Below are 25,741 nucleotides of genomic sequence, written 5' to 3' on the forward strand. Positions count from 1 at the left end.
TGGTTGACCTTTCCATTTTTCTCAACACAAAAATCCATCAAAAGCCCGCACGGACGCTCGTTTCTCTCTCCCAACTAAAACCATCTCTCTCTCTCCGTTCCCAAAATCCTCCAACGAACTGAGTGAAATCACCAGAGACAAGTAAGTCATCTTCTTTCCACTCTTCTCCTTCGAATTCTTTCTGGAAAATGCAAAATCTTCACCACTACATATTAAATTCTCAGAAAAATTTCCAAAATATTCACAGGCTAGTAATTTGATTGATTAATTGATTGATTAATTGATTGATTATTTTAGTTAATTAGGATGATATCTTTGGAGGGTTTCGAGCCCGTAGCTGTTTCTCCCCAGAAACAAGACCCGGCATGGAAACACTGCCAAGTTTTCATGAAAGACCAACCCAATGGGGTTAGAGTTGAGTTGAAAAAGTGTATATATTGCGGCAAGTTGTTTCAGGGTGGTGGGATTACTCGGCTTAAATCCCACCTTGCCGGTCGGAAGGGCAATGGCCCCACCTGTGATCAGGCCCCGCCGGATGTTAGAATCGCAATGTTGCAGAGTTTGGATGATGGGATTGCAGCGTTTAGGCAGAGGAAGAGTCGAATTGTTGCTAACCCGCATTGTGGCATTAGCGAAATTGACGGTTCATTAGGCGAAAATGGAGAGTATAAATTGGTTGTAGGACACTTTTCGAATGCGGTGGTGAATGATGAGGAGGCTGGTGGGATGAGTGGGAATGGAGGAATTAGGTTAAGTGATAATTTGACGAATGTGCCCCTTGAAGTAGATAATTCTTACAGGAGTAATGCTCAGCAGGGATTAATTGGAGTGCCCAAATTGGATTTTTCGGTAGATGAAGAGGAAGATGGTGGGACAAGTGTTGATAGAAGAGTACAGCGGAGGGGTAGACCTTCAGGTGGTGCTACCTGTTCTGGTTCAGTTCATGCTGGTGTTACGAAATTGAGTAGTGTTTCAAATCCTTTTCCTATTTCAGTAGGCAATGCTTTTCCCAATTCAAATTTATCGCAAAACGAAGAAGAAGTTGGCATCAGACTGAATCAGGAAGATGTTGGATTGAGTATTGATAGAAGAGTAAGGCGGAGGGGTAGACCTTCTAAAGCAGCAACTGGTTCAGTTAATGCTGTTATGAAATTGAGTAATGCTTCACCTCCTGTTCCCATTGCATTAGGTAATGCTTTTCCCAATTCAAATTTGTTGGAAAATGAAGACGTTGGCATAAGTAATACAAATGTGAGTGTGAAGAAGAGGGTAAGGGATGAAAATGCTTTTGGGGCTGCGAATGATGGAACCATCGGCAATGATTACGAGGTAAAAAGGTTGAGCATTGAACAAATACATATGGCAATTGGTCGGTTTTTGTATGAAATTCAGGCTCCCCTGGATGCCGTGAAGAACTCTGTTTATTTCCAGCCAATGATTGACGCAATTGCCTCTGGGGGAAAGGAGACTGTGGCACCCTCATATGATGACATTCGGGGTTGGATGTTGAAGAATGCAGTTGAAGAGATGAAAAGTGAAATTCAACAACACAAGGAAACTTGGGCGAGGACAGGTTGTTCTCTTCTAGTCAGCCAATGGAATTCTGAAAAGGGTAGAACTTTGCTAAATTTTGCAGTGTACTCTTCTGAAGGAACAGCCTATTTGAAATCTGTGGATGCTTCCTACTTTATTTTTTCCCCAGATGCTTTGTTTGCATTTTTCAAGGAAATGGTGGAAGAAATTGGAGTGGTCCATGTTTTGCAAGTCATTACAAATACTGAAGAGCAGTTTTCTGTTGTTGGGAAGAAGTTGATGGATACGTTCCCTACCCTGTACTGGTCTCCCTGTTCCACTGCTTGCATAGATTCGATTCTTGAGGATTTCGGAAAAGTTGAGTGGATAAATTCTGTAATTGAACAGGCTAGATCCGTTACAAGATTTATCTACAAACACGTTGTCATTTTGAACATGATGAGAAGGTATACGTTCGGGAATGACATTGTTAGGCTGGGGGTATCTAGGTTTGCAACAAACTTTATGACGTTGAAACAAATGGCTGGCCTTAAATATAATTTGCAGTCGATGGTTACTTCAAATGAGTGGATGGGCTGCCCCTTTTCTAAAACACCAGAAGGATCGGCAGTGTTAGATATATTCAGTAATCACTCATTTTGGTCTTCGTGCATTTTGATCACCCGTTTAACAAATCCACTCTTGCGAGTTTTGAGAATTGTTGGTAGCCAGAAGAGGCCTGCGATGGGATATGTTTTTGCAGGGATGTATCGAGCAAAAGAAACAATCAAAATAGAACTTGTCAAGAAAGAAGAATATATGGTGTACTGGAACATTATAGATCACAGATGGAAAAAACTGTGGGATTTTCCCCTTCACGCTGCAGGATTTTACCTTAATCCCAAGTTCTTTTATAGCTTCAAAGGAGACATGCATAATGAAATTGTGTCGAGGATGTTTGACTGCATAGAGAGATTGGTTCCTGATATAAAAGTCCAAGATGAAGTAATCAAGGAGATAAACTTGTACAAAAATGCTGTTGGAGATTTGGGGAGGAATTTGGCAGTCCGAGCAAGGGACAATCTGCTTCCTGGTGAGAATAGTTCATTAGAATGCATTGTTATTTTGTGCCGCATGGTTTCTTTAGTTACTTGGCTATACATGTAGACGTAAGGTAATTAAGCCATATTTTAACTCGGTTTTAACCTTTAAATAATAGAATGATAGATATGATAAATTGCATAAAATATACCCTGACCATCTATTTTTTATTTTTTGTTTAAATTCGATACGAGGGCTCCTATTTTGAGGATATGCTGCACAGGTTTGGATGTTCTTGCATCTTTTGGCTCATTTCTTTAAACTCTCTGTTTGTCTTAGCTGAATGGTGGTCGACATATGGTGGTGGTTGCCCAAACCTTGCGCGCTTGGCAATTCGTATTCTCAGTCAAACTTGCAGCTTAGTTCCTTGTCAGGAGAATCAGATTCCTTTCAAACAGTTGCACAAGACAAGGAACAGCGTAGAACATCAGCGGCTTAATGATCTTGTTTTCGTTCAATACAACCTCAAACTAAAACAGAAGTAAGTGGAAACCATAGGTTCTGTTGATTTGTATTTCCAATTTCTTTGGTCAAAGAAAACAAATCTTTTGCTAATCAACTGTCTTATAGGGTTCATAAGCACAAAGAACAGGAGTACACGGATCCTATATCATTTGACCGCAATAGCATTGCCGAAGAGTGGGTAGCAGAGATGGAGATGCACCAAGAAGACACTGAAAATCCTGATTGGATGTCACTTGATCCCCCCTCTGAGAACTCGAGGCTTTTAGAACTTTCGGTTGATGAAGTTGAAGAATTGGGGTCAGGTAACTAATTTTGTATGGTTTGTAATTGATCATCGAAGATATAATCTTTTCTACATCTTGAGTTAAACTAGACAGTTGGTCAATGTACAGGGTTTGATGACAATGAAATTTTGAACGGATTGAAAGTGGTTAAAGAAGAATGTTAAACACAACGCTGTGAGCCGGCAGGACAGAATGCAAAGACAAGCATCTTTATGAGTTCACCACACCACCGTCATTTTCTTCAAGTACCTACAGGAAGGAAGGCATCTTAGCAAACTCGCATGTCTAGAGATACTGCTCGTGCCGATTATATTCTTTCCCTGGCATTACTGCAGAGTGACGGAAAGTAGGAGGAAAAATATGTGATCGCGGCCAGCCTCCAGTGATCTGAATTGGCTCGGCAAGTTCCTGCAACAAACAATTACAAGTAGGTAGTTTACATGGTAGAAAAATGGGGCTTTGTAGCTGACAATAAAAAATAGTTGCCGAACGAGTTTTCAGTTTTCAATTTAAAAAAAGAAATATAAAAACTGAAAATTAAATGCTTATCCAACGGCCCTGAAGTAATTTCATTTAGGGATCCGACCATATGACTCACAAACAACTGAGACCGTCCTCTTCTTTTCGTATCAACAAACACACAAATTCTTATATTTCCGAAAGCATCTGCAACCCAATATACAAACTAAATACAAACTTGAATAATACATAACCATCTGTGTTTTGCCTTGCAAATAGCCAAGGGAATAGCAAAAACACAAAAACTTGATCTAGTATCGTTTCCCAAGAATGAGGCCGATGATCGCAGACACCACAGCCACTCCCACTCCCACTCCCACGATGAACTTAACGCTCGGCATTGGGGAAGCCTTTGCCTCCCTTTCCGCTGCAGCCGCCTTAATGCTTCCAACCTACAATTCGTCTGAGTCAGAAAGAATATTTAAAAGATGAATGTGCCCCGTTCTTTGGCCGCCCAAGAGCTTATCTGTGGATTTTTTTTTCATGGAAATTGATTTCTACCTCTTTTTGCAGTTAAGGTTCAGTTTTCACCAATTTTTCTTCGAGTTCCTTGAGAGAATTCTGCAACAAAGGTTTCTCAGCAACCTCAGCCTTGAGATTTTCACCTCCGATTTTAAGGCAGCTTCTGCTTTTTGTTCCTTGAGCTGTTCTTCAAGGTTAGATATCACTTGCTGGAGTTCCTTGTTAGTATTTTGATGCACTTCATTAAGCAGGCGGTTCTCATCCATAAGTGAAGATATCTGTGGCAAACAGATGTAGCTAATAACCATAAAGCAACAATATTTAGCCGCAAAATAATTACAAAAAAGTTTGGTGCAAACCTGAGATTGTAGTTTCTGCCCTTCAGAAGAATGCTGCTGCGTTAAATCTTCAATAGTCCTTTTTGCAGCCTGAAGTTGTTCAACTGATCCGTCCTTCTCAGCAACGGCAGTGGAAAATTTTGCTTCAAGGTCACTTAGTTTGGACTCGTATATAGACACATCTTCTTTAAGCTTTATATTTGCCTCAGCTAGTTTTCTGCTCTCTTCTTCAAAGTGAGCTGACTTGGTTTGCAGTTCCTTGAGAAAATTCTGCAATAAAGGTTTCTCAGCAGCCTCAGACTTGAGATTTTCAACCTCAGATTTTAAAGCAACTTCTCCTGCTTTTTGTTCCTTGAGCTGTTCTTCAAGGTTGGATATCACTTGCTGGAGTTCCTTCTTAGTATTTTGATGCACTTCATCAAGCAGGCGGATCTCATCCATAAGCGAAGATATCTGTAGCAAACAGATGTAGCTAATAACCATAAGGCAACAATATTTAGCCGCAAAATAATTAAAAAAAAGTTTGGTGCAAACCTGAGATTGTAGTTTCTGCCCTTCAGAAGAATGCTGCTGCGTTAAATCTTCAATAGTCCTTTTAGCAGCCTGAAGTTGTTCAACTGATCCGTCCTTCTCAGCAACGGCAGTGGAATATTTTGCTTCAAGGTCACTTAGTTTGGACTTGTATGTATACACATCTTCTTTAAGCTTTATATTTGCCTCAGCTAGTTTTCTTCTCTCTGCTTCACAGTTAGCTGATTTGGTTTGCAGTTCCTTGAGAGAATTCTGCAATAAAGGTTTCTCAGCAGCCTCAGCCTTGAGCTTTTCAACCTCAGATTTTAAAGCAGCTTCTCGTGCTCTTTGTTCCTTGAGCTGTTCTTTAAGGATGGCTATCTCTAGCTGGCGCGAAGGCATCTGTGGCAAACATATGTAGCTAATAACCATAAAGCAACAATATTTAGCCGTAATATAATTACCAAAAAGTTTGGTGCTTTCCAGAAATTCCAGAAAATCCATTAGCTTCCAAATCTCTCTGGCTGAATGTTTCAATGGCTTCTTGCAACTTCGTTTCAGCTTCCACAATGCGGGCTTCGGAAGAATGAAGTTCTAAGGCTCTCGAGTGCTTATCTGTTAATTCTTCAACAGTGCTCTTGTGCAAAGGCTCTGAACTGCATCCTAACATCACGTGTAAAAACAAGCAAGAGGAGGCACCAACTCATTAGTGGGTGAAGTCTTTTGGCAGCGTCCCGACTCCAAACCAAAACAAAAATAAAAAGATGCAGGACAATTGGAAGATAATACCTGGTGACTGGGAAGGCGACCGATCATCCAACTCACGGACAACCAGCTTTGCCCTTGGATCAACAACTTCAAACAAATCTGAGGCCAAAGGAAAAAGTTACAAACTTTACACATCAAGGGCACAAGAAACGTCGCAGTAATACAAGGAACTCTGACGTGGAGCTTCTACATGGATGATCTATATAGCAAACGATCGTAGATGGTATAAGATGGGTGGTGCAGGTGCTGCAATAGGGATTTTGACTATTAACTGCTTAATCAGTCGTATCCTATGGACTAGACCGAACTGACAATGACACCCCAGAAGAACACGACTGATCAAGGACACATGCTAATATGAATAACTAGCCAGATTTCTCCGGCTCACTTTCATATCATATTCGCAGAATTCATGAAATGCAGATTCCCCACTATATACAATATATTCGAAACTACTATTTAATCGCCCTTTTTCTGTTTCTAATGACTCCAAATTGAAATTTCTATTTCAAAATGAAGTTCTAAACACAATTCAATAAAGAAACGCCCAATGCCAATGACATCAGAATCACCAAACATGCAAATCCAAACTTAACCCGGTTTTGGCAACCATATTATCCATAAAACACCTCAAATAATTACAAGTAGTGATTAAGCATAAGATCAAACCTAAAAAACAATTCCAATCCAAATGCAAACCAAATTAACCAATGGAGCAGCTTCCACGGAAGAAATGGGAGAGATTAAAAGCTCGAATTCGAGAGATTGCCAAACCAAAACGCAATGCATCAAATTGCCAAACCAAAAAGCAATGCATCAAAACCATCACCGTATTAGATTCTTACTTAGCTGTTAAGCTTGGGATGTTTAGTGATTAGTTATATATATTCTTAACCATCTTGTACGAATTGTAGAAGTATCTATCTTGACAGAATGGAAGAACATGAAAAGCAATCTTGTGTGAGAAGATAGAGCTTAGAATCTTTTAGAGAGAGTTTATAGAGAGAAAGGTTTCTAAGCAGCCTCAGCCTTGAGATTTTCAACCTTAGATTTTAAAGCAGCTTCTTCTGCTTTTTGTTCCTTGAGCCGGCAGGACAGAATGCAAAGACAAGCATCTTTATGAGTTCACCACACCACCGTCACTTTCTTCAAGTACCTACAGGAAGGAAGGCATCTTAGCAAACTCGCATGTCTAGAGATACTGCTCATGCCGATTATATTCTTTCCCTGGCATTACTGCAGAGTGAGGGAAAGTAGGAGGAAAAATATGTGATCGCGGCCAGCCTCCAGTGATCTGAATTGGTTCGGCAAGTTCCTGCAACAAACAATTACAAGTAGGTAGTTTACATGGTAGAAAAATGGGGCTTTGTAGTTGACAATTAGAAATAGTTGCCGAACGAGTTTTCAGTTTTCAAAAAAGAAGGATAAAAACTGAAAATGAAATGCTTATCAAACGGCCCTAAACTAATTTCATTTAGGGATCCGACCATATGACTCACAAACAACTGAGACCGTCCTCTTTTCATATCAACAAACGCATAAATTCTTATATTTTCGAAAGCATCTGCAACCCAATATACAAACTAAATACAAACTCCAATAACACATATTCATCTGTGTTTTGCTTTGCAAACAGCCAAGGGGATAGCAACTAAAATAAATTCCCAGACCAACAACCTCTCAAAAACCAAGCTTGAAAGCACAAAAACAAAGCCTTCAATCTTTCTGTGGATAATGTCCACCAAGCGAAACAATTAACGAAGTAATCAACCAAAACCTGACGGACAAACCCAAAAACACAAAAACTTGATCTAGTATCGTTTCCCAAGAATGAGGCTGATGATCACAGACACCACAGCCACTCCCACGACTCCCACGATGAACTTAACGCTTGTCATTGGGGAAGCCTCAGCTGTATGTGTATGGATATCTGAAGATGATGAGGTTTGAGCAGGTGTTGCTTCTGACTTCTTCTTGCTCTTCCTTTTCGATGGAGTTGAAATGATTGATCCAATGTCCCTGGATTTCACTTCCAGTCCGGCTACACTGCCTCCGTCACCCTACAACATGATCATTTAAACATAAGTAAATTTAATTTCCCACTCGAATTCTTGTAAGTTAAAAGCCTTGTGCAAGCTGAAACCCTTTTCGTATGGTTTAATGTTTTCATTTCCCCCGAGTTGTTTTCGACAATTATGTCCAAAAACTTGACATCTACTGAGAGCTTAAGATTATGTAACTAGCGTATGCTGTTTTCGAAATTTCTACTGTGGTGGTAACTATAAAGTGAGTTGGAAACAGAAATAAACATACCCTTTCTGTTACTTTGGTATCTGCCAGCTGCACTTTCTGCTCAAGCTCTTTGACTTGCTTATCTAGAAGAGCGATTTCTTTATTCTTAGCTTCAAGTTCTTCAAGAGAATGCTTCAAAGATGCTTCTCGTTCCAGGTCCTTTTGAGAATCTGCTTCTTTCTGTTGAATAGGGAATTCAAACATGAACGTTTTCGCCGGCATTAAATTCCTTTTGTAGAGAATTGTCAGCGTACAGTTTAAGTAAAAGAAATCTTGAAAACTGATCGGTTCCTAACCTTTTCGGAAACGGTGGCATGAGCAAGTTGTAACTCGCTCTGGAGTTTTGTGACTTGTTCATTTAATAAATCTCTGTCATGGACCTTATGCGCATGATCGTCCAATTTTGAAGTCAACTCTGCCTCTCTTTCCGCTGCAGCCGCCTTAATGCTTTCAACCTACAATTCGTCTGAGTCAGAAAGAATATTCAAAAGATGAATGTGCCCCGTTCTTTGGCCGCCCAAGAGCTTATTTTTTTTTTCATGGAAATTGATATTCTACCTCTTTTTGCAGTTGAGCTTCAGTTTTCACCAATTTCTCTTCAAGTTCCTTGAGAGAATTCTGCAGCAAAGGTTTCTCAGCAACCTCAGCCTTGAGATTTTCAACCTCAGATTTTAAAGCAGCTTCTCCTGCTTTTTGTTCCTTGAGCTGTTCTTCAAGGTTGGATATCACTTGCTGGAGTTCCTTCTTAGTATTTTGATGCACTTCATTAAGCAGGCTGTTTTCGTCCATAACCGAAGATATCTGTGGCAAACGAATGTAGCCTATAAGCATAAAGCAACAATATTTAGCCGCAAAATAATTATAAAAAGTTTTGGTGCAAACCTGAGATTGTAGTTTCTGCCCTTCAGAAGAATGCTGCTGCGTTAAATCTTCAATGGTCCTTTTTGCAGCCTGAAGTTGTTCAACTGTTTCGTCCTTCTCAACAACGGCAGTGGAGTATTTTGCTTCAAGGTCACTTAGTTTGGACTCATATGTAGACACATCCTCTGTAAGCTTTATATTTGCCTCAGCTAGTTTCCTGCTCTCTTCTTCAAAGTGAGCTGACTTGGTTTGCAGCTCCTCAACAAAACTCTCCAGATTGTTCAGCTTCGATAGACTCTCTTCTAGCTCTGCATTTCTGGTTTCAGAAACCGCAGATGTTTCTCGAACTTGCTCTTCATACAATTTTATTTGGCCTTCTAGGGCATTTAGCTTCTCCAGCAAGTCGTTAGCTTCCAAATCTCTCTGACTCAATCTTTCAATGGCTTCTTGCAACTTCGTCTCTGCTTCCACAATGCGGGCTTCGGAAGCAGAATGAAGGTCTAAGGCTCTCGAGTGCTTATCTGTTAATTCTTCAACACTGCTCTTGTGCAAAACAAGTTCTCTTGTAGTGGCTTCAGTTTCAGATAGAGCAGTATTCAACGATTCCTGCAATTCATCAATCTTGCATTTCAGCTGAATATTCTTCTCAACTAGCATTTCGTTTTCTGAGAAAAACTTAGAAGCTTTGTTTTCTGCTTCTAAGAAACACTTCATTGCTTTTCTAAGATTCACTTGCATTTTTACAAAAAAATTGGTTCCAAAAACATTTTCACAAAATGTGCTTTCAGCTATTTTAACATCACTTCTAAACGAGCTCTAGAATATGAATATGGACAAAAAAGAATGGGTACTAGATCAATTAGGTATTCCTAATCAATCTAATTCTCGATTTTTCATGTACTTTTAAGGGCTTAAAAATAGAACTTGCAAATCAAAGCATACTAAGCCCCAGTTTGGGGATGAGGTGATTTTAAAAAAAAGCTCCTATGAAAAAAAGCTGGGAGTGTTTTTGGTGTTTGGTAAACTTAAAAAAAATGGCTTATTTTGGAAGCTGCTGTGAGAATAAGCTGAAATCAAAGGAAAAAGCTGAAGCTGCAATTTGTAGCTTTGGAAAACTGGCTTTTTTTTCAAAGCACACAGAACTACAGTGCTACTTTAATGAAAAGACCCACTATCAGACTGCTTTTTTTTTCAAAAGCACTTTTACAAAAAAGTTTACCAAACACTCTGCTGATTTATTTCACAACCGCTTATTCTCACAGCACAGCCGCTTATTCTCACAGCAGCTTCCAAAATGAAGTAATCAAGGAGATAAACTTGTACAAAAATGCTGTTGGAGATTTGGGGAGGAATTTGGCAGTCCGAGCAAGGGACAATCTGCTTCCTGGTGAGAATGGTTCATTAGAATGCATTGTTATTTTGTGTCGCATGGTTTCTTTAGTTACTTGGCTATACATGTAGACCAAAGGTAATTAAGCCATATTTTAACTCGGTTTTAACCTTTAAATAATAGAATGATAGATATGATAAATTGCATAAAATATACCCTGACCATCTATTTTTTATTTTTTGTTTAAATTCGATACGAGAGCTCCTATTTTGAGGATATGCTGCACAGGTTTGGATGTTCTTGCATCTTTTGGCTCATTTCTTTAAACTCTCTGTTTGTCTTAGCTGAATGGTGGTCTACATATGGTGGTGGTTGCCCAAACCTTGCACGCTTGGCAATTCGTATTCTCAGTCAAACTTGCAGCTTAGTTCCGTGTCAGGATCATCAGATTCCTTTCGAACAGTTGCATGAGACAAGGAACAGCGTAGAACATCAGCGGCTTAATGATCTTGTTTTCATTCAATACAACCTCAAACTAAAACAGAAGTAAGTGGAAACCATAGGTTCTGTTGATTTGTATTTCCAATTTCTTTGGTCAAAGAAAACAGATCTTTTGCTAATCAACTGTCTTATAGGGTTCATAAGCACAAAGAACAGGAGTACGTGGATCCTATATCATTTGACCGCAATAGCATTGCCGAAGAGTGGGTAGCAGAGATGGAGATGCACCAAGAAGACACTGAAAATCCTGATTGGATGTCACTTGATCCCCCCTCTGAGAACTCGAGGCTTTTAGAACTTTCGGTTGATGAAGTTGAAGAATTGGGTTCAGGTAACTAAGTTTGTATGGTTTGTAATTGATCGTCGAAGATATAATCTTTTCTACATCTTGAGTTAAACTAGATAGTTGGCAATGTACAGGGTTTGATGACAATGAAATTTTGAGCGGATTGAAAGTGGTTAAGAAGAATGTTAAACACAACGCTGTGAGCCGGCAGGACAGAATGCAAAGACAAGCATCTTTATGAGTTCACCACACCACCGTCACTTTCTTCAAGTACCTACAGGAAGCAAGGCACCTTAGCAAACTCGCATGTCTAGAGATACTGCTCGGGCCGATTATATTCTTTCCCTGGCATTACTGCAGAGTGACGGAAAGTAGGAGTAAAAATATGTGATCGTGGCCAGCCTCCAGTGATCTGAATTGGTTCGGCAAGTACCTGCAACAAACAATTACAAGTAGGTAGTATACATGGTAGAAAAATGGGGCTTTGTAGTTGACAATTAAAAATAGTTGCCGAACGAGTTTTCAGTTTTAAGTTTTCGAAAAAGAAGGATAAAAACTGAAAATGAAATGCTTATCAAACGGCCCTGAAGTAATTTCATTTAGGGATCCGACCGTATGACTCACAAACAACTGAGACCGTCCTCTTCTTTTCATATCAACAAACGCACAAATTCTTATATTTCCGAAAGCATCAGCAACCCAATATACAAACTAAATACGAACTTGAATAATACATAACCATCTGTGTTTTGCTTTGCAAACAGCCAAGGGAATAGCAAAAACACAAAAACTTGATCTAGTATCGTCTCCCAAGAATGAGGCCGATGATCGCAGACACCACAGCCACTCCCACTCCCACTCCCACGATGAACTTAAAGCTCGGCATTGGGGAAGCCTCTGCCTCTCTTTTCGCTGCAGCCGCCTTAATGCTTTCAACCTACAATTCGTCTTAGTCAGAAAGAATATTTAAAAGATGAATGTGCCCCGTTCTTTGGCCGCCCAAGAGCTTATCTGTGGATTTTTTTTTCATGGAAATTGATTTCTACCTCTTTTTGCAGTTGAGCTTCAGTTTTCACCAATTTCTCTTGGAGTTCCTTGAGAGAATTCTGCAACAAAGGTTTCTCAGCAACCTCAGCCTTGAGATTTTCAACCTCAGATTTTAAAGTAGCTTCTCCTGCTTTTTGTTCCTTGAGCTGTTCTTCAAGGTTGGATATCACTTGCTGGAGTTCCTTCTTAGTATTTTGGTGCACTTCATTAAGCAGGCTTTTCTCGTCCATAAGCGAAGATATCTGTGGCAAACGGGTGTAGCTAATAACCATAGGCAACAATATTTAGCCGCAAAATAATTAAAAAAAAGTTTGGTGCAAACCTGAGATTGTAGTTTCTGCCCTTCAGAAGAATGCTGCTGCGTTAAATCTTCAATAGTCCTTTTTGCAGCCTGAAGTTGTTCAACTGATCCGTCATTCTCAGCAACGGCAATGGAATATTTTGCTTCAAGGTCACTTAGTTTGGACTCGTATGTAGACACATCTTCTTTAAGCTTTATATTTGCCTCAGCTAGTTTTCTGCTTTCTTCTTCAATGTGAGCTGACTTGGTTTGCAGTTCCTTGAGAGAATTCTGCAACAAAGGTTTCTCAGCAACCTCAGACTTGAGATTTTCAACCTCAGATTTTAAAGCAACTTCTCCTGCTTTTTGTTCCTTGAGCTGTTCTTCAAGGTTGGATATCACTTGCTGGAGTTCCTTCTTAGTATTTTGATGCACTTCATCAAGCAGGCGGTTCTCATCCATAAGCGAAGATATCTGTAGCAAACAGATGTAGCTAATAACCATAAGGCAACAATATTTAGCCGCAAAATAATTAAAAAAATAGTTTGGTGCAAACCTGAGATTGTAGTTTCTGCCCTTCAGAAGAATGCTGCTGCGTTAAATCTTCAATAGTCCTTTTTGCAGCCTGAAGTTGTTCAACTGATCCGTCCTTCTCAGCAACGGCAATGGAATATTTTGCTTCAAGGTCACTTAGTTTGGACTCGTATGTAGACGCATCTTCTTTAAGCTTTATATTTGCCTCAGCTAGTTTTCTGCTCTCTTCTTCAAAGTGAGCTGACTTGGTTTGCAGTTCCTTGAGAGAATTCTGCAACAAAGGTTTCTCAGCAACCTCAGACTTGAGATTTTCAACCTCAGATTTTAAAGCAACTTCTCCTGCTTTTTGTTCCTTGAGCTGTTCTTCAAGGTTGGATATCACTTGCTGGAGTTCCTTCTTAGTATTTTGATGCACTTCATCAAGCAGGCGGTTCTCATCCATAAGCGAAGATATCTGTAGCAAACAGATGTAGCTAATAACCATAAGGCAACAATATTTAGCCGCAAAATAATTAAAAAAAAAGTTTGGTGCAAACCTGAGATTGTAGTTTCTGCCATTTAGAAGAATGCTGCTGCGTTAAATCTTCAATAGTCCTTTTTGCAGCCTGAAGTTGTTCAACTGATCTGTCCTTCTCAGCAACGGCAGTGGAATATTTTGCTTCAAGGTCACTTAGTTTGGACTCGTATGTAGACACATCTTCTTTAAGCTTTATATATGCCTCAGCTAGTTTTCTTCTCTCTGCTTCACAGTAAGCTGATTGGTGTTGCATTTCCTCAATAAGCCGGCGGAAAGGTATCTGTGGCAAACAGATGTAGCTAATAACCATAAAGCAACAATATTTAGCCGCAATATAATTACAAAAAAGTTTGGTGCTTTCCAGAAAATCCATTAGCTTCCGAATCTCTCTGGCTGAATGTTTCAATGGCTTCTTGCAACTTCGTCTCAGCTTTCACAATGCGGGCTTCGGAAGCAGAATGAAGTTCTAAGGCTCTCGACTGCTTATCTGTTAATTCTTCAACAGTGCTCTTGTGCAAAGGCTCTGAACTGCATCCTAACAGCATGTGTAAAAACAAGCAAGAGGAGGCACCAACTCATCAGTGGGTAAAGTCTTTTGGCAGCGTCCCGACTCCAAACCAAAACAAAAATAAAAAGATGCAGGACAATTGGAAGATAATACCTGGTGACTGGGAAGGCGACCGATCATCCAACTCACGGACAACCAGCTTTGCCCTTGGATCAACAACTTCAAACAAATCTGAGGCCAAAGGAAAAAGTTACAAACTTTACACATCAAGGGCACAAGAAACGTCGCAGTAATACAAGGAACGAACTCTGACGTGGAGCTTCTACAGGGATGATCTATATAGCAAACGATCGTAGATGGTATAAGATGGGTGGTGCAGGTGCTACAATAGGGATTTTGACTATTAACTGCTTAATCAGTCGTATCCTATGGACCAGACCGAACTGACAATACCTGTTTGACACCCCAGAAGAACACGACTGATCAAGGGCACATGCTAATATGAATAACTAGCCAGATTTCTCCGGCTCACGTTCATATCATATTCGCAGAATTCATGAAATGCGGATTCCCCACTATATACAATATATTCGAAACTACTATTTAATCGCCCCTTTTCTGTTTCTAATGACTCCAAATTGAAATTTCTATTTCAAAATGAAGTTCTAAACACAATTCAATAAAGAAACGCCCAATGCCAATGACATCAGAATCACCAAACATGCAAATCCAAACTTAACCCGGTTTTCGCAACCATATTATCCATAAAACACCTCAAATAATTACAATTAGTGATTAAGCATAAGATCAAACCTAAAAAACAATTCAAATCCAAATGCAAACCAAATTAACCAATGGAACAGCTTCCACGGAAGAAATGGGAGAGATTAAAAGCTCGAATTCGAGAGATTGCCAAACCAAAACGCAATGCATCAAATTGCCAAACCAAAAAGCAATGCATCAAAACCATCACCGTATTAGATTCTTACTTAGCTGTTAAGCTTGGGATGTTTAGTGATTAGTTATATATATTCTTAACTATCTTGTACGAATTGCAGAAATATAAACCTTGACAGAAAGGAAGAACATGAAAAGCAATCTTGTGTGAGAAGATAGAGCTTAGAATCTTTTAGAGAGAGTTTATAGAGAGAAAGGTTTCTAAGCAGCCTCAGCCTTGAGATTTTCAACCTTAGATTTTAAAGCAGCTTCTTCTGCTTTTTGTTCCTTGAGCCGGCAGGACAGAATGCAAAGACAAGCATCTTTATGAGTTCACCACACCACCGTCACTTTCTTCAAGTACCTACAGGAAGGAAGGCATCTTAGCAAACTCGCATGTCTAGAGATACTGCTCATGCCGATTATATTCTTTCCCTGGCATTACTGCAGAGTGAGGGAAAGTAGGAGGAAAAATATGTGATCGCGGCCAGCCTCCAGTGATCTGAATTGGTTCGGCAAGTTCCTGCAACAAACAATTACAAGTAGGTAGTTTACATGGTAGAAAAATGGGGCTTTGTAGTTGACAATTAGAAATAGTTGCCGAACGAGTTTTCAGTTTTCAAAAAAGAAGGATAAAAACTGAAAATGAAATGCTTATCAAACGGCCCTAAACTAATTTCATTTAGGGATCCGACCATATGACTCACAAACAACTGAGACCGTCCTCTTTTCATATCAACAAACGCATAAATTCTTATATTTTCGAAAGCATCTGCAACCCAATATACAAACTAAATACAAACTCCAATAACACATATTCATCTGTGTTTTGCTTTGCAAACAGCCAAGGGGATAGCAACTAAAATAAATTCCCAGACCAACAACCTCTCAAAAACCAAGCTTGAAAGCACAAAAACAAAGCCTTCAATCTTTCTGTGGATAATGTCCACCAAGCGAAACAATTAACGAAGTAATCAACCAAAACCTGACGGACAAACCCAAAAACACAAAAACTTGATCTAGTATCGTTTCCCAAGAATGAGGCTGATGATCACAGACACCACAGCCACTCCCACGACTCCCACGATGAACTTAACGCTTGTCATTGGGGAAGCCTCAGCTGTATGTGTATGGATATCTGAAGATGATGAGGTTTGAGCAGGTGTTGCTTCTGACTTCTTCTTGCTCTTCCTTTTCGATGGAGTTGAAATGATTGATCCAATGTCCCTGGATTTCACTTCCAGTCCGGCTACACTGCCTCCGTCACCCTACAACACGATCATTTAAACATAAGTAAATTTAATTTCCCACTCGAATTCTTGTAAGTTAAAAGCCTTGTGCAAGCTGAAACCCTTTTCGTATGGTTTAATGTTTTCATTTCCCCCGAGTTGTTTTCGACAATTATGTCCAAAAACTTGACATCTACTGAGAGCTTAAGATTATGTAACTAGCGTATGCTGTTTTCGAAATTTCTACTGTGGTGGTAACTATAAAGTGAGTTGGAAACAGAAATAAACATACCCTTTCTGTTACTTTGGTATCTGCCAGCTGCACTTTCTGCTCAAGCTCTTTGACTTGCTTATCTAGAAGAGCGATTTCTTTATTCTTAGCTTCAAGTTCTTCAAGAGAATGCTTCAAAGATGCTTCTCGTTCCAGGTCCTTTTGAGAATCTGCTTCTTTCTGTTGAATAGGGAATTCAAACATGAACGTTTTCGCCGGCATTAAATTCCTTTTGTAGAGAATTGTCAGCGTACAGTTTAAGTAAAAGAAATCTTGAAAACTGATCGGTTCCTAACCTTTTCGGAAACGGTGGCATGAGCAAGTTGTAACTCGCTCTGGAGTTTTGTGACTTGTTCATTTAATAAATCTCTGTCATGGACCTTATGCGCATGATCGTCCAATTTTGAAGTCAACTCTGCCTCTCTTTCCGCTGCAGCCGCCTTAATGCTTTCAACCTACAATTCGTCTGAGTCAGAAAGAATATTCAAAAGATGAATGTGCCCCGTTCTTTGGCCGCCCAAGAGCTTATTTTTTTTTTCATGGAAATTGATATTCTACCTCTTTTTGCAGTTGAGCTTCAGTTTTCACCAATTTCTCTTCAAGTTCCTTGAGAGAATTCTGCAACAAAGGTTTCTCAGCAACCTCAGCCTTGAGATTTTCAACCTCAGATTTTAAAGCAGCTTCTCCTGCTTTTTGTTCCTTGAGCTGTTCTTCAAGGTTGGATATCACTTGCTGGAGTTCCTTCTTAGTATTTTGATGCACTTCATTAAGCAGGCTGTTTTCATCCATAACCGAAGATATCTGTGGCAAACGAATGTAGCTTATAAGCATAAAGCAACAATATTTAGCCGCAAAATAATTATAAAAAGTTTTGGTGCAAACCTGAGATTGTAGTTTCTGCCCTTCAGAAGAATGCTGCTGCGTTAAATCTTCAATGGTCCTTTTTGCAGCCTGAAGTTGTTCAACTGTTTCATCCTTCTCAACAACGGCAGTGGAGTATTTTGCTTCAAGGTCACTTAGTTTGGACTCGTATGTAGACACATCCTCTGTAAGCTTTATATTTGCCTCAGCTAGTTTCCTGCTCTCTTCTTCAAAGTGAGCTGACTTGGTTTGCAGCTCCTCAACAAAACTCTCCAGATTGTTCAGCTTCGATAGACTCTCTTCTAGCTCTGCATTTCTGGTTTCAGAAACCGCAGATGTTTCTCGAACTTGCTCTTCATACAATTTTATTTGGCCTTCTAGGGCATTTAGCTTCTCCAGCAAGTCGTTAGCTTCCAAATCTCTCTGACTCAATCTTTCAATGGCTTCTTGCAACTTCGTCTCTGCTTCCACAATGCAGGCTTTGGAAGCAGAATGAAGGTCTAAGGCTCTCGAGTGCTTATCTGTTAATTCTTCAACACTGCTCTTGTGCAAAACAAGTTCTCTTGTAGTGGCTTCAGTTTCAGATAGAGCAGTATTCAACGATTCCTGCAATTCATCAATCTTGCATTTCAGCTGAACATTCGTCTCAACTAGCATTTCGTTTTTTGAGAAAAACTTAGAAGCTTTGTTTTCTGCTTCCAAGATCTGTTTTCTGAGTTCTTCATTGGTACTTTCGGAAGATGCCAATTTAGCCAAGCTGTTGTCCAGCTCTTCTTTCAACGATGCAGATTTCCCTGCTGCTTCAGCAACATGCTCTTCATAAATCTTCACCTGATCTTCAAGAATCTTTAGTTTCTCAAGCAGAGAATTTGCCTCGGCATCCCTGTTAGTGAAGCGCCCTATTTTTTCTTGAAGTTTGATCTCTGAATCCCTCACTAGGGTTTCATGTAGTGCTTCAAGCTCTGATTTCTTCGACATTGTTTCCTCTATTACTTTGCCTTGTTGCTCCAGTTGCTCCTCCGCAGATTTGAGTTTCTGTATGACCTCGCCTTCTCTGATTCCAGCAGTATTCAGATCATTTTCAATGCTTTCCAATTTCTCTTGAGTCATCTTCAATTCTTCTCTCAAGACCTCCACCAATTTTTCTGATTCGGAAAACTTCTCAGTAAAACTACTCGATGCATCCTCCAACCTTTTCTTCTCTTCTGTGGCAACATTCAAGGCTTCGAACAACTCCCTTCCCTTTTCGTTGGCTGCTTCCAGTTCAACTTCAATGCTAGATGTTCTCGCTTGGAATGCCTCGAGTTCAGAAGCAAGTTCAGATACCTTGTTAGAGTAATTCCCAGAATCTGCTTCTGCCTCCTGACATTTCTTTTCCAACGCAGTTATTTGTTCCTCGAGTTCTTGAATTCTGGACTTCTCTGTTTCAAGCATCAACTCCAGCTCGCTCACCTTTTTACCAGTATCCTCCACTTTGGTATGAGAAATTTGGACCAAATCTTCAAGTTCGAGGCTTCGCTGATGGTGTTCACTGGCCCGGCCCTCATGTTCGGCACATTTTTCGGAGGCAGTCTTCAGTTCCTCCTGAAGATCTGAATATTGCAAAGTTGACTGGTTTAACACGGATTCCAGCTGGCCTATCTTCTCTTGGTAGTCTTGCACCTGACCAGTCAGCTGTTTCTTTTCTTCCTCGACCTTGCTCAATGCAGTATTGAGTGCAGATAATTTTTGAGAGAGTTCTTCCAGACCACTCTCAGCAATTCCTCGGTTCAGCTCTACCGCACTTACCTGTTGCTCAAGCTCTACATTCTTTTGTTCTACTGCTATAAAGCGCATCTCGAGCTCTCTCAGTTGTGATTTTGCCTCCTCTTCTGCTGCATTTGAAGCTTGAATAATTGCTTCAAGTTCAAGATTCTTTTCAGTAGCAGTTGCAAAAGCAGTTCCTGATTCATTATGGAGCTCTTCCAGCGACTTCAACTTCTGTTCAAGCTCGGCATTATTTGACAAAGATTGAGACAAAAGAGCATCTTTTTGACGAAAATTCTCTTCCGAAGGCTTCAATTTTCCTTCGAGATCACTGCACAGATCCTTCATCAGCTGCACATTACCGGTGAGATCTGCCACAGCTGCTTCCAGACCTCCTTTTTCTTTGGTTACTATTGCCAAATTCTCCTGTGCAGCTACGGACTGTTCTTCATGAGTTTTTCGTGCAGCTTCAACTAATTCCTTGGCGCTCAATTCGTCCCGTAGCTTCAGCTTGATTTCTTCCAATTCAGAAACCTTTGCTTGAAGATCTTCTTTAGTTGACGAAAACAGATTTTCAAGAGCGGAAATATCTTCCTTCACTTGAGATTCCGAGGCCTTTTTCAAGCTCAATTCCTCACTCAGTTCATTTATCAGAGCTTCCTTAGCCGAGAGCTTCTCCTCCAGGTTCACGCCTTGAGACTTTGATAGAGCCAGCTCTTCTTGGACAGCAGAAAGCTCGGCAGCGGTAGAACTGAGTGCTTCTTTGACTTTTTCATTTTCGGCAATCTTTTCATACAGGCCCTTGAGTTCTCCTTGTATGGATGCCATCTGATCTTCCATCTCTTTCGCACTCAACCTTGTTGCTTCGAGCAGTTTCTCGAACTCCAAGGCCCTCTTTGTCTCAGATTCGGCATGTGAACCACTTTGCTTGTGCAGCTCCTCAAACTTTTGTACCTCGCAGGCAGAACTCTGCAGCTCTTGCTCCAATTCCTGCATCCTCTTTCTTGAGCTTTCAAGCTCCAGGTTGAGACCATCAAACGATTCCTTCACCCCGATCAGATCCTTGTGCTTTTCTTCTTGAGCTTGCAATGCCTCTTGCAAAACATTGAGCTGCGAACTGTATTTCTCCTCGGCTTCGGTGATTTGCTCTTGCAATTTCTTATGACTGAGTTCAAGCTCTTCATACTTCTTTCCACTTTCTCCCAGCTTCTTCTTCGTAAGCAAGACCTCATGCTTCAACTCAGAACTCTCTGATTCTGAATGCTTCAACGCACCAGCCAACCTTTCGATTTCAACCTCAAGGTCACTGACCTTCTCCCGTGCTTCTAGCAATTCTCTGCTCAAATTGCTCGAGCTTCTCTCAATAACAGATACCTTGTCGTCCTCTGCCAATGCTGTTTCAGCAGCATGAGAACCATCCTTCACATCTATCGATTCTCTCTCAACTTTTATGAACTCTCCATCAAATGTTGCTTCCTCCTCTTCTTTCTTTCCTTCTTTTTCCACCGGCAGCAATTCCCCATTCGATACCTACATCGAAAACAACATTCAGCATCCATTCAAATCATGCAAAATCAAATGATCCCACGAAAAGACTGAAACGTTCAGTTGCAAACTAATCCATGAATGACTACTGTAACTTAATTCCGATCACTTCAAACAAAACTAGCAAAGAGAAAGGCTTGAATCACAGAACGCAGATCGCGGTTACCTTGATCGCTTCGGCATTTGCAGTCTCGGCATTCTCTGCAACCTTCACCGGGGTTTCGGAGATCACTTGTGCTTCTTCCATATTTTACCCAGCTTTCACCTACTCCACTCTCCTCTGCGATTTCAGAACAAGAACAACTTCATCAGATACTTTAATGATATCCACTTATGAAAATAACACAGATTTTTCCAAAAAAAAAAAAAAGATTCTTAATTCCTACACTTCATTTTTTCTGGAAAAATTCTTTTACGTGAAGGCTTTGCAATCTTGCATGAAAAATAAACGCATGAGAAAGACATTTCGTAGCAGCAAGAAAAGCTTAGAGGGGCAATTATGTAATTTGGGTCACAGGAGACAACAGGATCACAGGGCCCCTGGGAATTGTGTGTCGGAAATAGACAAAAAAAAATCTGACGTGGAGCCCAAAACAGGGACCCACCCCCAACTCATACTAGTGGCCCATCAGCATCATGGCACAGAATTTTATTCTTTCGTGATGCTCTTTATTTATTATTTCTTAAGTAAAAAGTGTAAAAAGAAATTTTATAAATTAAATTAATTAATATAATAGAAAAAATTATTAAATTTTTTCTTTTTATGTTTGATTCCACATTATTGGTAGGATATTGTAACGCTAAGTCCACAATTTCTTTTTAACATAGATAATATCGTTTGTTAAAAAAAAAAATTCTAAAATTTAGACGCTCTTTCTTTCACTCTCTCATTGAAATTGAAGGCTTGGATTATGATTAATTAGTAATTAGTATCAAATAATAAAAACTTTAGTAACTCTAAGTTTTGCTTGCCAAAAACTTAGAAGATTAAAAATTTGTTTCCATTAAAAATGAATAATTGAGTTTAGGCAATGATGCAAGGTCTATCATCAATACATGGACCACTAACAAATCATGGGTTCCTGGCTTTTGGCCACATTCAAGGACATAATGACCTCGATAACGATAATGTTCAAGGTGATCATAACTCGTGCTAATAACACTACATAACTGTGTAATCGTGATAGCCCAAAGAGGAGAAATCAATAGGAAAACACTCAATTATCTTCAAGGTGAGATCAAAATTTTTCTGTCACTTAAACTAGTGATGATCTCATGTGGAACGATTTAGTATGTGGGACCCAAAATTCTTCATCCAAAGAATATAATTTTTTACACTTCCGGGTACATAAAAATTTCAACCAATTCTGTAATTATGTTATGACAATTGATATACCGGACGGTATTGCGACAAAAGATTACTCCATTTTCAATGGGTTAAAAATGGAAAAATAAATTAGAAAAAAAGGGAAAAAAATTAAAAGGTGCACATCTTTGAATCCCTAGAGACATCTGGACCGTCCGTTGCTAATACACAAAAAGTGAGGCAAGCAGTGGGAGGTGGCCACAAGAGAGGATCTCCGCCGGATCCTCTTTGTGAGGATTTCAGAGATCCTTCAATCACATCCGTTCATCGTACAATCAATTTTTGTCAAGTACTGTTTATATTTAATTTTAAATAAAAAATTTATAATGATTTCTGACTGCACGATGTACAATGAACGAATCCGATTCTCAGGTGGCCACTAGCAAAGTTGGCAGTCCATCCTTTATATTTTTGGATGTATCTTTTTTATTTGAATCGACAGATCACAAACCCCATCTTTTCTAAATTTCCCTTCCAAAGTTATTACCAAAGAGAAAAATTAGAAAATAAAAAAAGATTCTTTCAAAGTTAAAGAGGAGGGGGGCGGCATGGACAGGTAGCTTGCCCATCATTTTCTTTCTTAAGTTTGTTTTTCCTACTTTAGAATTTTAATCACCATCTTTGGCTCCGTAATTACATAAAAAGGCATATCAATTATCTTCGACAAATGCAGAAAAATTAGGCGGCCACTAATTGAGGTGGATAATCAAGATCAACTTTCACATGATATAAACACATTTGTTTAGACTTGCTAGCTAAAATGTTTTTAGGTTTCAAAAGCACAAATATTTTCTGCAATAAGCATTAGTTATGTGTTCATTGTAAGAAACACTTCATTGTTTTTCCAAGATTCACTTGCATTTTTACAAAAAATTGGTTCCAAAAATATTTTCACAAAATGTGCTTTCAACAATTTTAACAGCACTTCTAAACGAGCTCTAGAACATGAATATGGACAAAAAAGAATGGGTACTAGATCAATTAGGTATTCCTAATCAATCTAATTCTCGATTTTTCATGTACTTTTAAGAGCTTAAAAATAGAACTTGCAAATCAAAGCATACTAAATACACATGTGTCAACAAACGCATTAGACTATCTCCAAATAAAATGTGAAATGTGATGTGAAATGTGATGTGACTCATTTTATGTAAGTAAACTTGTCAAACATTTACATACATAGCATCATTTTATCCTTCTAACTATTACGACTATTTTTGTTGCTCAAATTCAATTATTCCATGTCGTTAATAAAAAATTGACTCCAAAATAAAAAATAAAGAAAATTCAATTGAGAGCTGGAATCCACTGCAACAGGACGTGCAAGTAAACCAACCTCAAATGTGTTAAATTTACCAATAAATTCATACTTCCTTAACCCTTTAATAGCGATTTAAACAGCTTTAACGACTAAAATCTCCACCTAACACCCCTAATTAAATAAAATTTAATTGATTTTATCATCAAAGTGAAGATATGAAGAAAATGGACCAGAAAAATGATCATCAAGGATCAGCAATCAGCAAATGGAACGTGAAGAATTATGATCGTCCTGATCGGTTTCTTTGATTCTTTCAAAGTATTTTTTCGATTCATAGATATTTTAAACTACTTTGATTTATTAGATACGGAATTCAAAGTCCGTCTTGACCAACTGACATAACCCGTCTGCAACTTCTTTCAAAGACTTCAAAGACACGAACTTTGACACCAGAAACAAATGAAAATTGAAATGCGCAATCCAATTCACATAAGAACCAAATTCTAAAACTTTACCCAAATCTAAACCAAACCCAGATTCCATCATCGCACAAGGATCAAAATTCGATGCTTAACCATTTAATCGAAACACCATAAGCAAAAGAAAGAAGAAAACATTCTGCATCATTCAGTAAAAGCAGAGCCAGTATGCATAAAATAAATACATATCAAAAAAGGAATAAGTAGAGAGAGAGGTTGATGACTTGCCTGATAAAGTTTTGATTGGATTCTCCTTAGATTTCTGGGAAGCTTTTTTTGTTGTTTCTTCTCGAGACACGAAAACCAAATGGAGTGATTAGGATTTTGATGAAGGTGATGAGGATGATGAAGGTGAAAATACAAAATGAAAAGGCATATTTTTTTTTTTTTTTGCCAAACAAAATGAAAAGCTAGATGAGTTGAGAGAGAGATTCCAACTATATAAATATGAGTGTGGCGGCAGAGGGGTCCACCTAAAGTGCCAGGCAATTAGACAGTATAAAGAGAATTTTCAGTGTGCCCGAAACACGAGAGGTATGTTATTATACAATTAAAAGAATTTTTTTTAAATGTTTCTTCAATTGTATAATAGCATGTAGTGTTTTCGCCTATATTCTTGAAAAATCTGCTTTACTATGTTCCTCTTTATTTTTTTGTTATTTTTTTAATGTACGGATTCCAAAACAGTAAGTCTATTTTCATCTGTTCAATTCTGTAGGTTTGAAACCTGATTCGAAATTCCATTGTTTTGTGTTGTGAATGTGTGATTGTATAAATATTGGTTGATTATATTTAGAATATTAGAAGATTTGTTTCCTTTATAATAGATTGTAGGAGAAACTAGGTTTCTATTCTTAGTTTTTCTACTCCATTAATTATTTTTTTTTTAAATTTGAATCAAAGTCTTTCGGTTTTAATAAACGTCATTAATTATTCAAAAACAAAATATTTATATGTCAAGATAATAAAGTTTTATTTTTAAATATATTCAAAAACAAAATATTTTTTTAACATAAAATGTACCCATTGTTTTCTATGTAAAATGTACCCACGTTTTTATGTAAATGTACCAATTTTTTTTATATATAAAATGTAGCCAAATTTTATTATATAAATTACTCATTTTATAAAAACTAGTCTTTCTACACGCGCCTTGAAACTCCTCGAAACTAACAACAGCCTGCATGCGTCTCCAGCCGTCGTCAATGAATAAGATCATCATCCATCTTGGTTGTACCTTCTTCTCTCCAATGACATCAGAAGTTTTTAATTTCTTATGCAGTTATATGAGTGCTATGCAACAGTTATATGGGTTGCAGCAATCAACTGAATTAGAACCGCTAAGTCTGCAACGTGGGTTCCTTCACGTTCGTGTTTCCATTTTTTTCTTTTTAGTTTATTTTTTATTTACTGTGCTTTCTGTGACAACCCGTCCCTAATTTTACGATTTTATTAATTTTAAAAGAGTGAATTCACGAAAATGCCCTTAGAGACGAGGATGTTGACTTTCGTTGACGAATGTATTGTGAGATGTATGAAACATTCTTTTAGCATATCCTCATAGTGCTTGTCAACATGAACATGTAGACGCAAGCGGAATCGAAATCGGAGCTATGGTAAAAATTTTACGAAACTACGATCGTAAATGGCGTTTTAGTAATTTCATGTTTACGGGAGATAATTTGATTTTGTCTTTTTGGCCTTGGGCTGTGTACCACGTGGGGCCCACTCCCCATTCCTTCCATCTCTCCCGTGTTTCCAGAAGATAATGCTTTTTTGGAATAATTGTGTGTTCTGTTCATCTTTCAATGAGGGGTTTATAAGATGTTACAATCCTATCAATAAGGAAAGAAATAATTTACATAAAAAAACATATTAAACTAAGAATCCCAAGATTACAGGAATATAACCAAAAATTCAACACTCCCCCTC

The 25,741-nt window shown here is 38.8% G+C and overlaps 2 protein-coding genes and 1 pseudogene across 21 annotated transcripts; 1 reads left to right on the top strand and 2 right to left on the bottom strand.

Annotated features, from left to right (window-relative positions):
* LOC126581993 (uncharacterized) lies at positions 1 to 13,888 on the top strand. Of its 7 annotated transcripts, none has more exons than XR_007609232.1 (6): positions 8 to 2,605; positions 2,893 to 3,094; positions 3,184 to 3,380; positions 3,471 to 3,789; positions 4,395 to 4,831; positions 13,756 to 13,888. XR_007609232.1 is itself a non-coding variant. In XM_050245952.1 (5 exons), exons 2-5 carry the CDS (start codon positions 307 to 309, stop codon positions 11,468 to 11,470), a joined length of 2,805 nt encoding a protein of 934 aa, XP_050101909.1. In that variant the 5' UTR covers positions 1 to 141; positions 298 to 306; the 3' UTR covers positions 11,471 to 11,601. The 7 variants fall into 7 exon arrangements, 5 of the variants coding, with proteins under 5 accessions (XP_050101909.1, XP_050101911.1, XP_050101912.1 ...); XR_007609231.1 differs by lacking the exon at positions 13,756 to 13,888 and adding an exon at positions 8,881 to 9,015 and having other exon boundaries at positions 4,395 to 4,453; XM_050245952.1 differs by lacking the exons at positions 2,893 to 3,094; positions 3,184 to 3,380; positions 3,471 to 3,789; positions 4,395 to 4,831; positions 13,756 to 13,888 and adding exons at positions 10,787 to 10,988; positions 11,078 to 11,274; positions 11,364 to 11,601 and having other exon boundaries at positions 1 to 141; positions 298 to 2,605.
* Positions 3,981 to 9,810, bottom strand: LOC126581997 (uncharacterized; annotated as a pseudogene).
* On the bottom strand, positions 3,981 to 24,210 carry LOC126581991 (uncharacterized). 14 transcript variants are annotated; one of them, XM_050245939.1, is made up of 9 exons: positions 24,038 to 24,210; positions 20,870 to 20,983; positions 17,434 to 20,688; positions 13,113 to 13,544; positions 12,893 to 13,030; positions 8,810 to 8,914; positions 8,548 to 8,706; positions 8,273 to 8,431; positions 7,479 to 8,019 (listed from the first exon to the last, which is right to left on the bottom strand). In XM_050245939.1, exons 2-9 carry the CDS (start codon positions 20,948 to 20,950, stop codon positions 7,771 to 7,773), a joined length of 4,578 nt encoding a protein of 1,525 aa, XP_050101896.1. In that variant the 5' UTR covers positions 20,951 to 20,983; positions 24,038 to 24,210; the 3' UTR covers positions 7,479 to 7,770. The 14 variants fall into 14 exon arrangements, 13 of the variants coding, with proteins under 13 accessions (XP_050101895.1, XP_050101905.1, XP_050101907.1 ...); XM_050245941.1 differs by lacking the exon at positions 8,810 to 8,914 and adding an exon at positions 12,276 to 12,380; XM_050245937.1 differs by lacking the exon at positions 8,810 to 8,914 and adding an exon at positions 12,276 to 12,518 and having other exon boundaries at positions 12,599 to 13,030.
* Positions 24,211 to 25,741: the final 1,531 nt, after the last annotated feature.

Source organism: Malus sylvestris, chromosome 9, assembly GCF_916048215.2.
Source record: "Malus sylvestris chromosome 9, drMalSylv7.2, whole genome shotgun sequence".
NCBI classification, from domain to species: domain Eukaryota; kingdom Viridiplantae; phylum Streptophyta; class Magnoliopsida; order Rosales; family Rosaceae; genus Malus; species Malus sylvestris.